The sequence below is a fragment of the Notolabrus celidotus genome, chromosome 10, assembly GCF_009762535.1.
Source record: "Notolabrus celidotus isolate fNotCel1 chromosome 10, fNotCel1.pri, whole genome shotgun sequence".
Classification (NCBI taxonomy): Eukaryota; Metazoa; Chordata; class Actinopteri; order Labriformes; family Labridae; genus Notolabrus; species Notolabrus celidotus.
In genome coordinates, this window is record NC_048281.1 from 12992278 (window position 1) to 13006145 (window position 13868).

The window sequence follows — 13868 nt, forward strand, 5'->3', positions numbered from 1 at the left end:
TTTTCCTGCAGTAATTACTGCATTAATGAATATCCTCTTCCTCTCCTCATCCATGTTGTCTTTATCGTCCTCTGAAAACCTCTGACCTGTTGACTCCAGGTTTGATTTCCCGCTCGATCTTCTCTGTTTAGATTTATGTGTCGTGCTCCGGCATCCGGCAAAAATAGAAGTCTTGTGTAAATGTTCCAGAGGGCTCCGAAGTGCCGGATCAGAGACGGACAGACTGAAGGCAACGGAGCGTATACAGTGGCTCAGAATAGAAACCTTTCAGAGCCGGTGCCGTGACGGATCGGAGACGGACCGAAATGGATCGGGTGGAATTTTGACCATGAGGGCGTTTTAACCCTGAGGCTGCTGAATCACATTTAGTTTGAATAGAAAACAATCGCTGCTAGCGCAAAAAACTGCGTTGGTGGACACGGCACCAGGCTTCTTGTGTTTCTTTTCACTTGGCTGCTGAGCAGAAGTGTGGTTTAAAAGCAAGTTTATAAAAATGATCAAGTATATGAACCTCAAAAGCATCCAAATTGTTAGTTGTTGTGTACAAAAAGATCAGTTTGCTGCAAACAGCAAATTTCCGAAGTGTGAACATAATGACTTCTGTTTGTAATATATCGGCTACATCTTACCCACTCAGCTGTACTGTAATCAGCATTCAGTCCAAGAGATTCCGGTGATTTTTCTGACATTTGCGAACACGTATTCTTCTATTTACAGTCCAGTTTTCTCCACGAATAAAACGCAAACAGACATGGTAGAAAAGGGAAAATCTCTGAAAAGTAAAAAAAAAAAAAAACATCAGAGCAATCATGACTTTTTTGATGTTAAAAAGTCTTGAGGGATAAGGTATATTCACATATAAATACTGTACAAACATCTGTAATACAGGAAAGAAACTTTGCAAAGACCGTAAACAGAGCAGTTTTGTTGAAAAGGATTCAATGTCGTATTAAATCTCCAGGTCATTACAGTTAAGGAGAAACGAAAGACAGATTGAGACAGATCCTAGGTATCACGCATGTACACACGCACTTTTGCACCCTATATCGCCCACTCCTAAGTCATGAACTTTCCCATGCAGGCACACACTGGCACTTGCAGAAGTAAGGGAAAAGAACATTTGTGAGTGTGATCTTAACAGTGTTCTGCAAACGTCAGGTTAGAGAAATCCAAGCATATTCCCTCCAGCCTTCTATCTTTTTTTTTTTAACTGTCATGTCACCCCTAGCAAAGACAATGACACAGAGATGCTCTATGTAAGAAAATTACATAAACGGAAGTACAAAAACGGTACAAAAAGGTATCTTTTGAAAAACCTAGTAAGGAAATTGTAACAGTCCTTTAAGTCCAGATCATCAGCTCTGGTTAAACGGAGGTTTCTGATTGGAGCAGCAGTATAAACTTGTGGGATTTGGGGTCGATGTACTCCTCAGTGAGTCGAATGTAAGGTATGCCTTTGATGGAAACAGCCAAGGTAAAGTCAAGACATTTCAGCAGAAACTCTGTCCCCTCCTTGATACCACTGGTGACGGAAGCTTCGCTGACCAGAGTCCACTGGTCAGCCATCCAGCGCTCAGGGCCGTACTGCAGAGTGGGACCAGGGGCCAGGTACGCCTCCAGGAAGGCCTGGAATCACAGCAGTTACCAATCACCAAGAAAATCAATCAGTATCAGATAATTCAAACTAACTTACAGTAATCCCAGTTTAGTGTTAGCCATTTGATCGACCATCAATAACAGGTTCAAACTCATTTGTTTTCCAATCTTTTACATCAATGTCTGTGTTCCAAAGATACCATGTGGAACAACATAGAACTGATGGCAATTCATAAAACTGATAGTTAGACTTAAGTTTTGTATATCATTGCTCTAACGTGTGGTTTAAGCTCACCTTAGGGCTCATGTTGTTGATGAGGCAGAAACCAAGGTGCTTCTGGATGCTCTCCATGCTGTGGCAGTGCTGCCTCCTAGTGGTGCGGAGGTATTTCTGCAGGGCCCGGGCCATGGAGGGAAATATGGCCAAGGCGGCTTCGCGCACATCCATGATGTCAGACGGAGTTGCACGCTCATCTTCTTTCTTCATCCTCCGTACATGAGTGAAGGCCTCCTCCACGGCCACCACCAGCCTGACAACATGAAAGTCAGCTTAGGAGTAGTTCTCTAAATAATTCACTCCATCCAATAAATATCTTAAAAAGCTCATAGTGCTCTATTACCTCCATAGAACTCCACGCTCCCAACATGCAAGCCTGCCCATTATATCTTCAGTCTCTAAATATACTATGGGAGGTCGAGCCTTCAGGTATCAGGCACCTCTCCTTTGGAATCACCTACCAGTCGGTGTCTGGGAGGCAGACACCCTCTCTACTTTTATAATTAGGTGTAAAATCTTCCTATTTGATAAAGCTTATAGTTAGAGCTGGCTCAGATTTAGAACAGCTCTTAGTTGCTCCTATAGGCTAAGACTGCCAGGGGAACTGGCACACAGGGATCCTATCTTTTCCCTCTCTCCCCGCTGTCTGCCTATCACTTACTTCCATCTGTCTCACCACTATCACCTCTCTCTCTCTCTCTCTCTCTCTCTCTCTTCATCTCCCTCTATCCCTCTCTCCAACACGGTCTCAGCAGATGTGTGTCTAGCATGAGTCTGGTCCTTCTGGAGGTTTCTGCCTGAAAAATGAAGACTTTCCTTGCAGCTGTAACTTGCTAAATGCTAAAAAGTGCTCTGCTCATGGTGGATTAAGATGAGATAAGACTCCTGTCTGTAAGACGGACTGGATCTTATCCTGTCTTGATGTTGGGTCTTTGTTAGTAATACAACATAGGTCTACGGTCTAGACCTGCTCTGTTTGTAAAGCGTCTTGTGATAACATTTTTTGTGATTTGGCGCTATATAAAAAAAAGACTAAAAGATTGAAACACTGTTTGTACAACAACTGGGTCCTCCTCAGAGTTTGACATGATATATGTGGATTATTATCAAGTCAAGGTAGCCTCCAAGGCATTCTTTTTATTTTGTTTAGGTCACTCATGCCTCACCTGGCTCTGCGTTTCCGCACCCTTCTCTCATAGTCGGCCTCTTCGTAGTACAGCTCATTGTGGGCACTATCTTTGCGCTTGCCAGCAGCTGTAACCATGGCCCGTGACTGATTCCCATTACTGGGCTGTGCTCCCGCCGTGCTCCCCGGGGCTGTGCCACAAAGAAAAGACGGAGGCAAATTGGTTATATCACATTGTGCTCGACATAGCAGTAGCTGACCCTAGCAGACTCTCTGATTAATGAACTGTATCTCAATGTAAATCACGGGCAGGGGGGTGAGGCTTAACACATCACAGGAGTTTTAAAATAACTGTTATATATCCGTTTTGTCTGGGTTATGTAACACTTTTGTAAAAGTTAGAGGGATGTGGGGCATCCTGCCATCAACATCACTCTCTTTTAATGAAAATTTTAATTACAGCGCTGAGAATAGAGGCAAACTCCACTGGAAGCATCCACATTCCTGCACAGACATCCAGATGCAGAAACCTTTTTTATTATCGGAGTGCAGATTAAATATTCATCGTTTTACACTTCAAAGGCCATAGTTCTTGTCTGATGTTTGAATTTACTGGTTTATGTGTGAGACCCATAGAGCTAATGGAGCTTGTGGAGCAGTATATTAGAGCTCCTGAGGATTTTTTAATGTGAGGGAGTCAGATCTGGTCCATATTCATGAAGATCAGTTCAGTTCTGGGGGAGGTTTCAGAGAGTAAACGCTGCAGGTCAGGTAAGGATATAAAACATTAAAGATCTGATCTGCATGTGTGTGTTTATGCAAATGTTCACAGGTGAGAAAGAGAAGCTGAATCTAGTCCACAACTTGGATTAAAGCCTCCTATTTTGTACTATAGAAAGAATGTTTTCATATTATTTGCATGAGCAGCGTTGTAAATATTTTCCTCTGAAAATATGAGTAAACAGCAGCCCTGTTTGACATCTTAGCCTACATATTCACACTGCAAGATGAGTTGAAGTGGATGACTTTGAATGAGAGAGAGAGGCGGGTGAAGCAAGCAAAAAATGAAATGAATAAAGGGAGAAAAAAAAAGGAGAGCCGAGCTGGAGTCGGGCTGAGCGAGAGGCAGGAGAAATGTGGGAGTGTGTGAGGAATGAGCATTACTCTGATGAATTATTTAAGGCTTGAAATTCCAGGATCCTCTGGAGGCCTTTCCTCTGCTCTTTGATAGGAAAGGGGGCAAGGGGGAGGGGTGGATGGGAAGTGCGTCAAGGACACCATATCCCATACGGCATCCCTGCCATAGATCATGAAACCCGCGATGTCATGCAGCAGATTTAAGATTGATGAGTGGTGAGTGGTGAGTGAGAGACCCTTTTGGAGAGAGCAATATGTGGCACTACAGGATGCATGCATGTGTGTGTGTTAGTGGGAGCAGGGAGGGGGATAAATCAAGTGCATTGTAGCACCACAGACGGAGTGTGTGTGTGTGTGTGTGTGTGTGTGTGTGTGTGTGTGTGTGTGTGTGTGTGTGTGTGTGTGTGTGTGTGTGGCATTATGGCAGGCTTTTTGGAGTGCACTAAAGATGGAGTGTGCTGAACCGTGAAATTAGCCGCTTCCTGTGACAAAGCACCTCGTGCGGAGAGAGATGCAGAGTACTGTTATCTGTACTTACTGTCCAAAAGGTATGTTCTCAGTTTATTTTTAAAAGCTGCTTATGGGAGAGATGGAGATGGAGGAAGAAAACATCACTACAAGGAAGCAGGAGCAGCAACAAAAACACAGCGAAGCAGGGGACAAAAACAAAACAACACAAAGGGGACAAGAGACAAGAAAAAAGCTCAATCCCAGTTCCACTTACTTGGCCCTAACCCTAGATTTGGAGTACAGTGTGTAGCTTTAAGAACATAGTTGCATAGAGTAAGGGTTAAAATATTTATTAAGGTAACTGTTTCTTAAAACACTCCGAGGGCTGTTTATAGCTCTTACTTGGAGCACTCAAACCAGAGGGGTAAGGCCAAGTGTTCCGGCCAAGAGGAGGGATTGAGATGTAAGTGTTATTTAAAATAGGGGGTCATTTTTCCACACAGCTAAAGAAGACTTACTGTCTACGTTGTAGACCTTTAACCCGGCCAGGTGTTTGGCAGCTCGGTGCTTTGAGGCGGAGAGAAGCGCTGGGTTATGGAGTGGAAAATCTCTGTAGTAGTACTCCAGAATGGATAGAGCAGCTTTCTGAATGCTGAAGAGAGAGAGAGAGAGAGAGAGAGAGAGAGAGAGAGAGAGAGAGAGAGAGAGAGAGAGAGAAAAACTGCTGACACAACAGAAAAAACATTTGTATATGGGTGCATAAAAACTTCATGTTTCTCTAAATCACAAGAAGAAATTTATACACTCCTTTAAGTTTTCGCTTGGTCCTACAAATCTGTCTAATCGCCTCCATTGTATCCTGTTCCTGTTGTTGATACACTTCATGGTAAAGTAAAACAGACACAGGTAGAGCAACTTCCCCCTCCCTGCCCCCTAAAGTCTGTGAAGAGCTCTCCTTCAGAGAACCAGATGAAGAGCCTGATGAGTAACTCAATTACTGTGCCAGCCTCCCCTGCGGACACAAGCCTCCAATTACACACACACTTCAACATGATAGAGTATAATGACTATGACCGTGTGTGTGTGTCTCAGTGTGAAGTGGACAGAGAGGTCATCTCCACTTCTGAATCTGCTTCAGGATCATTTCGATTCTCTTTGTTTATTCATTGCATGCACAATTTCGTATGTTAGCAAGACGCTTACAGTGGCCGACTGTTCGTACCTGAGCTGCCCTATGTTGTAGTGACGCGTCTCTCCATCAGTGGAGCGCATCACGCACACGCTGTAGCACGGCTGGAGATGGCGGAGCTCCAGCAGCACCACGGCCAGGTAGTGGACAAACAGCTGGGAGTCCACGAGGGAGACTGCAAATTGGACGATGCCATGGTAGTCTTCATCCTGCACAGACAAATATCAGGTTTAAAAAACAAATGCATTCACCTCTAAAAATGTTCTGTTTTGTTTTTTCTTTCAAAGAAAATGCTATTTAGCACACTTTTAAACCCACCTGAGCATCGAGGATCCTGACCCCGTAGAAGAGCCAATAAGACATGGTGAGCAGAAGTGTGAGCGTGGTGAGGAAGGCACGGTACACACACACACGGGGCAGACTGGCGCGACTCTGCCGGATAAACAAAGCCCAAATGGCCACCAGGAGGATGAGGAGTTTGAAGGAGATGGAGAGGAAGAGGCCTTCACAGGCAGTGCCACAGGCCTGCAGTCTATCGGGCCACATGACCACCGGGAGGAGCAGGAAGACAAGGGGCGTGGCCACCATCAGCAGCCCCACACACAAACCCACAGCCACAGGGAGATAACGGCGGAAACCTTGGGTCCGGTCCTGAATTTCCTTCCCAAGACCAACGACATCCTCCTGAGAGATGCTTAACTCTGAGGTGCCAGTCACTGCGGTGGTGGTTTCCCCCCAGTTATCATCCTGAAACAGGAGAGAGAAGAAGAAGATGAGAGTGGAGATTACTTGATGTGACACTTGCAAATTTTGATTCATCATCCAGACAAAAAGCACTATATTTGCATTCATATGAATGTAAATCTTATTTTTCCTTTTCATGCTGATGCTAAGGTTCCATTCTTTTTCACAAGCTAGCTGTTAACTTTGTTTCCCTTCTTTTTGTATCAATGATAATTAAAGCTCTTCTGCTAAAAACAGCTACCTGCTGCATTTCAAAGTACACAGAAAGCAAAAAAGCACCAAAACAATGAGCTGAAAGGTCATAAAATGCTGGAAAGTGAGGAAGTGGACCAATGTAGCATCAGAATATTTTACAAACGAGTCATAACGCTCTCAGTTAAGTTTGTAACGGCTGCTATTGACAGGGCAGACCTCAATTTCTCTGGACTTATAACACATACCAACAACGAAATACGTAGCGTGGCAGTGCTCGGCTCAGCTAAGAGGGTAGATCATAGACTGTATAATAAATGGACGTAGTATCCGTGACGTCACCTAGAGCTGGGCGGTAATTCAATAACGATAATTATCGTGATTTAATTTATTTCAATATAAATATGACAACGGTGTGATAAAAATTTGGATATAAATAAACCTGTAATTACACCTCCCGACCACTAAAAAGGGAGGGGGCTCTAATGAGCCTTAAACACTACTAGTTACCACCCAACATTAGGCAGAAGAAGAAGACGGCATTGAACAGCCAATCATGTCGCAGGGTGAGAGGTGGGCAGGGCTTAAAGACGTTTGGAGTGGAATATAAACAAGTTGAGACGAGAAACAGCGACACTGAAGAAAACTCAAAACCTAGCAGAGTCGTTAGTCTGACACTGAGTTGACTCTGCGTTAACTATTAACTTAATACACTTCATTAAATATACTGACAGGATGTGGGTAAAGGAAGAGCACAGAGACAACTTCTGCTGGGCATCTCTAACACGTTTAATGTTCAACGCGACCGTAGGACAACTGAATAACCGTGATGCATTCACTGCAATGTGGAAAACAACATCACTCTGTAACCCTTAGTAACCTTAAAGGGGAGAGCACAACACAGTACAGAACAGTTTGATATATCATTGTAGATTCTTATTTTTCTCAGGTTGAGATTTAAATTTACCTCAAACTAAAACTCCACAAAAATCTCATCTTATATTAAAAACCTGCTTCCTGTCAGCTCTGTCAGAAATGATGGATTCAAGAAGATTATCAGAAAACTAAATCCAGACACAAGCTAACAACTTTCATTCAGGACCAAAAATCTGCCTTTAAATGAAATGAAATAATGATTTGATATTTATTGTGTTAATAATCGATATCGACTGATATGAAAAATGTTATGATGAAAACGTCTTTTTCAATATCGCCCAGCTCTTCCATCCCCCATCTGTCCCTGTGCACTATTTTGAAGCCAACCGTCAGCAAGTGCCATATTGGAAATTCTGAACACAACCAAACTTTGTCCGAGCTACCGTGAAGTAAAGAGGTGTGCCTTTAGTCTTTTCACGAACAGCTCCAGGGTGGCTGCCTGTCAATCAAGTCAGGACATATACTAATGGAGAGATGTCAGAGTGAGAAGGCGGCCATCAAACCAGCACCTCCCAAGCAGTTGCCCTTGCTCGAGGGCACCTTGACAATGCCTAGAAGTAAACTAGCACCTCTCCCGCTAAGTCCATAACGGGACTTGAACCAGCGACCAAGGTTCCAAGGCCATGTCCCTTTGTACTGAGCTACTGCTGCCCCTAGTTAAAAAATAACAAGACAGCAGATTTTGAAACTAGCACATCAATGGTTGGGGGTTACCTAATCAATAAACTATTGTGATTGGCCTGACCTGAATTTGTAAGTACAGACAGTTCTGTCAGAATATATTTAGCATCAACCTAGAGATTTGTCTAGTTCTATAACTGGAAGGGAGAAAATCCAGCGTGATAACTTTCCACTTTTTCTCGTCCTCTCTGTGAGTACTGCTCCTGCTAACATTTCACCTTCTAATGCCAAGATCAAGAATCCCAAGAAAGACATCTCCTCACCCCTATATTATTATTGAAATGGAAAAAAATCAGGATCAAATATCTTAAAAGTATGAGAAAGAGAATCAAAACTCTCTGGATAAGAAATCATTTTAAAATTTCTAACTCAAAGGAGTAACATTCAAGACAAAATCACAACTCAACAAAGAAATAGAAACCTGAATCCACTAGGCAAAACGCTTCCATCATCCTATTTTACTCCCTTCTTCGCTCAAGACACTACAGTAGATTTTACGCTCATTGCACAGGGAACATTCCTCATGCTATTCAAGGATGCTTGATTTTCTTGGAGTATTGCCTCATTGTGACAGGCCTTCAAAGCCCCACTAAAGTAATATGAGATGACAAGTTGGGAAGCCTACTTTGGCAGGAGGATGCACACACTTACACACACACTGACTCACAACAACAAAAGCTGAAGCATTCCAGGCCCATCACCGCAAATTAGATTCATTTTTTTCCCTCCGAGCCTGCGGGGTCATTTGAAGCATAAATCTTTCCAACAAAGAGACAGAAACAGAATAAATTCATGACATGTCTGTGATAAAAGGCGTTATTTTATTGTGTGCCTGTCATTAATTCAGGTAATTAGCAATTCATTGTCCCCCAGAGTGTCGCCGCGTTGTACATCGCTGCGAAGACAACCAATCAGAGGAGCCGCAGCTGCACAGGGATGGATGAGGGCTGAGAAAAAACAGCAAGCTGAACAAACAAGCCTTCCTGGCTGCACACACATGTGCACATACATTCACTAAGCACATCAAACAGCCTGTAAAGCACGATACTCCATCCATACAGCCGCAGGGGAATCCAGACAGGCAAACATGGGATGGACATATGAGCTCTCACCTGTACAGAGTATCTCCTTAAAACTGTGCCAAAGCTAGACTTTTTTAGAAGTTGCTGTAATTTGTGGAATTTGAAACATGAATTCAAAATTGTGTCTGCTTATTTCCAGTCCTGCAGCGTGAACTCGATTTCTGCGCTCCATTACTGTTCACAGCCAATTAACTCAGCTGTGCTGGAGGAGCCGATGCCAACAGGGGCCTGAAGATGAATGAGCTAGCTGAGATGAGGAGAGGGAGGTAGAGGAGGAAGAGAGGGACACAGAGGTGGAAGTAAATGAGTCAAAAAATAAAAGAGGCGGTGGGGGATGCAGACAGATGCAGCAATGCATTCTCAGACGAATGTGTCAAGCTGTGTGCGAGCTTTTTAAGCGTGATGTCAAGTCCATTTGGTGTCCCATCTCATTTCTATTCCCCTCACATCGCTCATCTTTTCTTTCTTAAGCCCTCTCCTAACCTTTTGAACAATCTGTGTGTAATCAGTGTCACTCATACTTCAGCAAACAAGCAGACGGAATAACGTCCTGTAACGATTGACAGTTTAATCTTAATCCTGGAAACAGCAGCTGACAAAGTCATCTCCACTTGATGTCAACTTACTGTCTTGATGATGTCGCACAAAGCGATGGAGGAAGTCATTTTGATACGTTTTATTCGGTGGGAAGTAGGACATGCGTGTTTAGTCAACTAAACCACCACTAGCCTTCGATCCTCCTTGCAGGTTCACATCCACATGCCTGTACTGCTTAAGCATTGCTCTAGTTGGTTGTATGCTTTAGTTAAGTTTAACCGGACACAGCCTAGATACAACTTATCTCCATATTCTCGATCAAAACACGTCAGAACCACTGCACACTGGAGACACCATCTGTCATTTGCATCTATTTACGTGTGGGTAGTAGGGCATTATAGCACAGGCCGTTAACCAAGCTACAGATCCTGCTAGTAGCAGTGACAGCTTCAGCTTAGACACAACAAGTGAACGGCATTTTGGTTTTGTAGTGATCAAATATTAATAATTTGTTGAGCAATAGTAATTCTCGCGCTGATGACATACTAGCTCTGCTAACCTTAGCCGCACTCAGCAAACCAATCTGACATTTACTGGCAGACTTTGTGATCTCATATTTAGCCTTTTCATCAATCAATCAATCAGTCAATCATAACCTGTAAAGTGCGATATCACAACAAAAGTTATTTCAAGACACTTTTACAAACATAGCAGGTCTAGACCGTACTCTATGTTAAATTATTAACAAAGACCCAACATCAAGACAGGATACGATCCAGTTCCCTCTTGATGACAGGACGCAATCATATCTCATGTTAATCCACCATGAGCATTGCACCTCGCAGTTTTTAGCTGGTTGTAGCGGCAAGAACAAACGTCCTTTGAACAGGCAGAAACCTCGAGCAGAACCAGACTCATGTTAGACAACCATCTTCCTCGACTGAGTTGAGGTTGGAAAGGGGGATAGAGGAGACTATCGACTAGAGCAATGCGTAACCAGTACAGGCATGTTGATGTTCACCTATAAGGAGGATCGAAGGCTGGTGGTGCTAGCTCTGCTAACCTTAGCCACACTCAGCAAACCAATCTGACATTTACTGGCAGACTCTGTGATCTCATATTTAGCCTTTTTAAATAAATTGTGCTTAATTTTTACTGTTTTGGATTGTTTTCTAACCTTTAGACTAGGTGGTTAGTTGGAATTTCAAATGACTTGGAAATATGTCACTTTGGAATGTCTCCAGTGGGAGGGCTTGGTTCCACTGAGCTGCTTCAGTTTCTATGCTGGCATTGTTCAAGCTGGCTCACTTTACTCTTCCTCTCATGATAAGTAAAAATGTCTGCTGGAAAAAGGGCCCATTTTTTTTACTGGTGAATATGGTGAGGTAAATACGGAGCCCAACACTTGATCTCATAAACCAGCCTCCGGTACTCAATCTGAACATGGCCTTAGACGAGCTTTCACAGTATATCACTTACTCAGCTAATACACTGTTGAAACCAGCCATTAAGTCTCTGGATTAATCCTAAAGATTAATGCCACACTAATCAGGCCTGATCTCTACGTACTGTTAAGAGAAGAGTGAGTGAGAAATTGAGAGAGGGAACGAGATGGGCAGACAGACAGAGAGAGAGAGAGAGAAAAGAAGAGCATGTCTGCTGCTGCTTGCTTGGCAGTCTTTTTATCTGGCGCAGGGTGAATGAGGATTACAGTTAGGCCTGTTCCACCGTCACAAAGCACAACAACACAACAACATACTGATTAGCCCCAAAGCTAACACATACACACACCCAACAATCTACCAGCTACAAAACACAAAGGCTAAGCGCCACACGCTTCAGTAGAGGTTAAAATGACACTTATATACCCGTAAGGCTGATTTATATTTCTGCGTCATCCCTACGCAAGAGTGGCTGATGCAAACATGAGCACCACATACTTGTGCATTGTTGTGTCTGTGATGCGCAGCAATTCTCCGCCAAAACGCTTGAGGGCAGTGTGGTCTCTCCGATAGCTGGTCGCCTGCTTCTAGCCCCGCTTCGATCTCTGTTTACTTTTCCACAGCACTTCAGAGTGTGTTATGTTAATCTACAGCTGATACATGTTGCTGTTTATCATACAGACATGATTACATGAAGAATAGAGAGGAGGAGATTAAATACACGGCTAATGTGCAGCTGAGAGCGGGGATCCCAGAAGTGCTGTAAATGCGGGATATACAATGCAGACAAGCGGACCAATCACAGGGCTTGTGGTCTGCGTTGATTCTACACGTAGTTACATTTTGGAGGAGGTGCACGTGCCTCTGCGTAGGTATGGGAGCTACACGGACCTCCGGCGTAGGCTACGCCATTGATTTGACGCAGAAGTATAAGTCAGCCTTTAGTGTGTGTGTGTGTGTGTGTGTGTGTGTGTGTGTGTGTGTGTGTGTGTGTGTGTGTGTGTGTGTGTGTGTGTGTGTGTGTGTGTGTGTGTTGATGTGCATATAAGTGTGTTTTATAAAAGCTAGGGGACACAAAAAAATTGCAAGTTTCTTTTATGACCAATTAAGTCAAGGCAAAGGGATGTCTCCCTGTGAGTCTGGTTCTAAAGAAAGCTTTCCCTGACACTGCTGCCAAGTGCTTGCTTACTGGTGAGATCAATGTTGGGTATTGGTGTGGTCTAAACTTGCTACGTGTGTAGAGTGTCATGGGATAGAGAAACACATTTCCCTAAATGTATATAAAGTGGTTATTTTTTATTCTATATACTCTATAAGCATAGGAGCAAGTGTATGTGTATATCCATGTATTTTGATCTTAAGAGTAAGGGAAGTGTGAAATGTCAAAACAAGAGTGTGTGCTTCTCAGCATACGCTTTGGTGTTGCGAGAGCTAACAGTGTGAAATAAAGCTGCTGCCTTCTGGCATGAAGTCACACTGTCTCACAAAGCAGCATGGGCAGTCTCAGTATCAGACTTGGCGCTCTTTCTATGACTCACACACACACATACACCCAAGCTGTGGTCCAAGCCCGTATCCTTATGTCACAGGCATGCAAGTAAACACGGAGGATTATTCATATCAGCTTTCCTAAAAACAGGGTTTGGCTGGATTCTAACACTCCGCTCAGCCGGTCAGGACGTCTCTCTGTTCTCCATCCTGTTAGTGTTACAGCAGCTCTGAAACCCAACAGAGATGCTCCCTCCCGTAAAATACAGCCAGTTGGCTGTGGCGGACTTTTGGTGGTGGTAATGATGGCGCTGCTTCCTGTGCCATTTGGACACTTTTCGTCTGGAGGGCTACCACAGCACAATGGCAGATTACATTACACCGTGGACAATGGACATGAGCTACGAGCTGACAATCACATGACATTGTGGAATGTGGTCGCCCAGCCAGGAGGGGAGACGGCAAAATAGGTCAGAGCGCATTGGAAGTCATCAAAAGGTCTGGCTGAAGACATTTTCAAATACATTTGGGTTGGGGAGGTTCCAATTTCTCAGGCAGCTTGCTTTCCTTAGATGAACACACACACAACCTTTTCTCTCATCTCTCAGTAACAGTACAGACTCTCACTCACCTTTCTGTCACAGTCAACCAACAGCAGAAAAAGGCTGATCAGCTTTTATTTTGCAAGGTTTAAATCTGTGTATTACATATAATGCTGGAGATCAAAGACTGAATAAAATGACGCACAACATGACAGCTACCAAAGAGTAAAGCCAAAACATTTACAGCTCTCCCGGTTGACAGGCTGGAATATAGTTTATAAAGCCCGTCTCATAAACATGACATAACTCTTCTAAAACATGGTGTCAAGTGTGTGCTATGGTTGCTAGCAAGGGCGTGTCATCAACACCATCAGCTCCACCAGCTGAATCATTTCTACGGATGCCAGAATGTGCCACTAGTGCAATATGGAAATACTTGTGGCGTTGGT

General features: G+C 43.6%; 1 protein-coding gene across 2 annotated transcripts in view; it reads right to left on the bottom strand.

Annotated features, from left to right (window-relative positions):
- Positions 1-13868, bottom strand: part of LOC117819706 (vang-like protein 1) — a 30381-nt gene continuing 16513 nt past the window's right edge. The window contains exons 5-11 of one of the 2 annotated variants that reach the window (XM_034693126.1): positions 6094-6522; positions 5809-5984; positions 5105-5238; positions 4675-4710; positions 3040-3190; positions 1892-2126; positions 1-1626 (exon numbers count right to left, since the gene is read on the bottom strand). In XM_034693126.1, coding sequence (XP_034549017.1) covers positions 1366-1626; positions 1892-2126; positions 3040-3190; positions 4675-4710; positions 5105-5238; positions 5809-5984; positions 6094-6522 — 1422 coding nt within the window. In that variant the 3' untranslated portion in view covers positions 1-1365. The remainder of the gene's footprint in view (positions 1627-1891; positions 2127-3039; positions 3191-4674; positions 4711-5104; positions 5239-5808; positions 5985-6093; positions 6523-13868) is intronic. The other variant, XM_034693127.1, reaches the window with a different exon arrangement.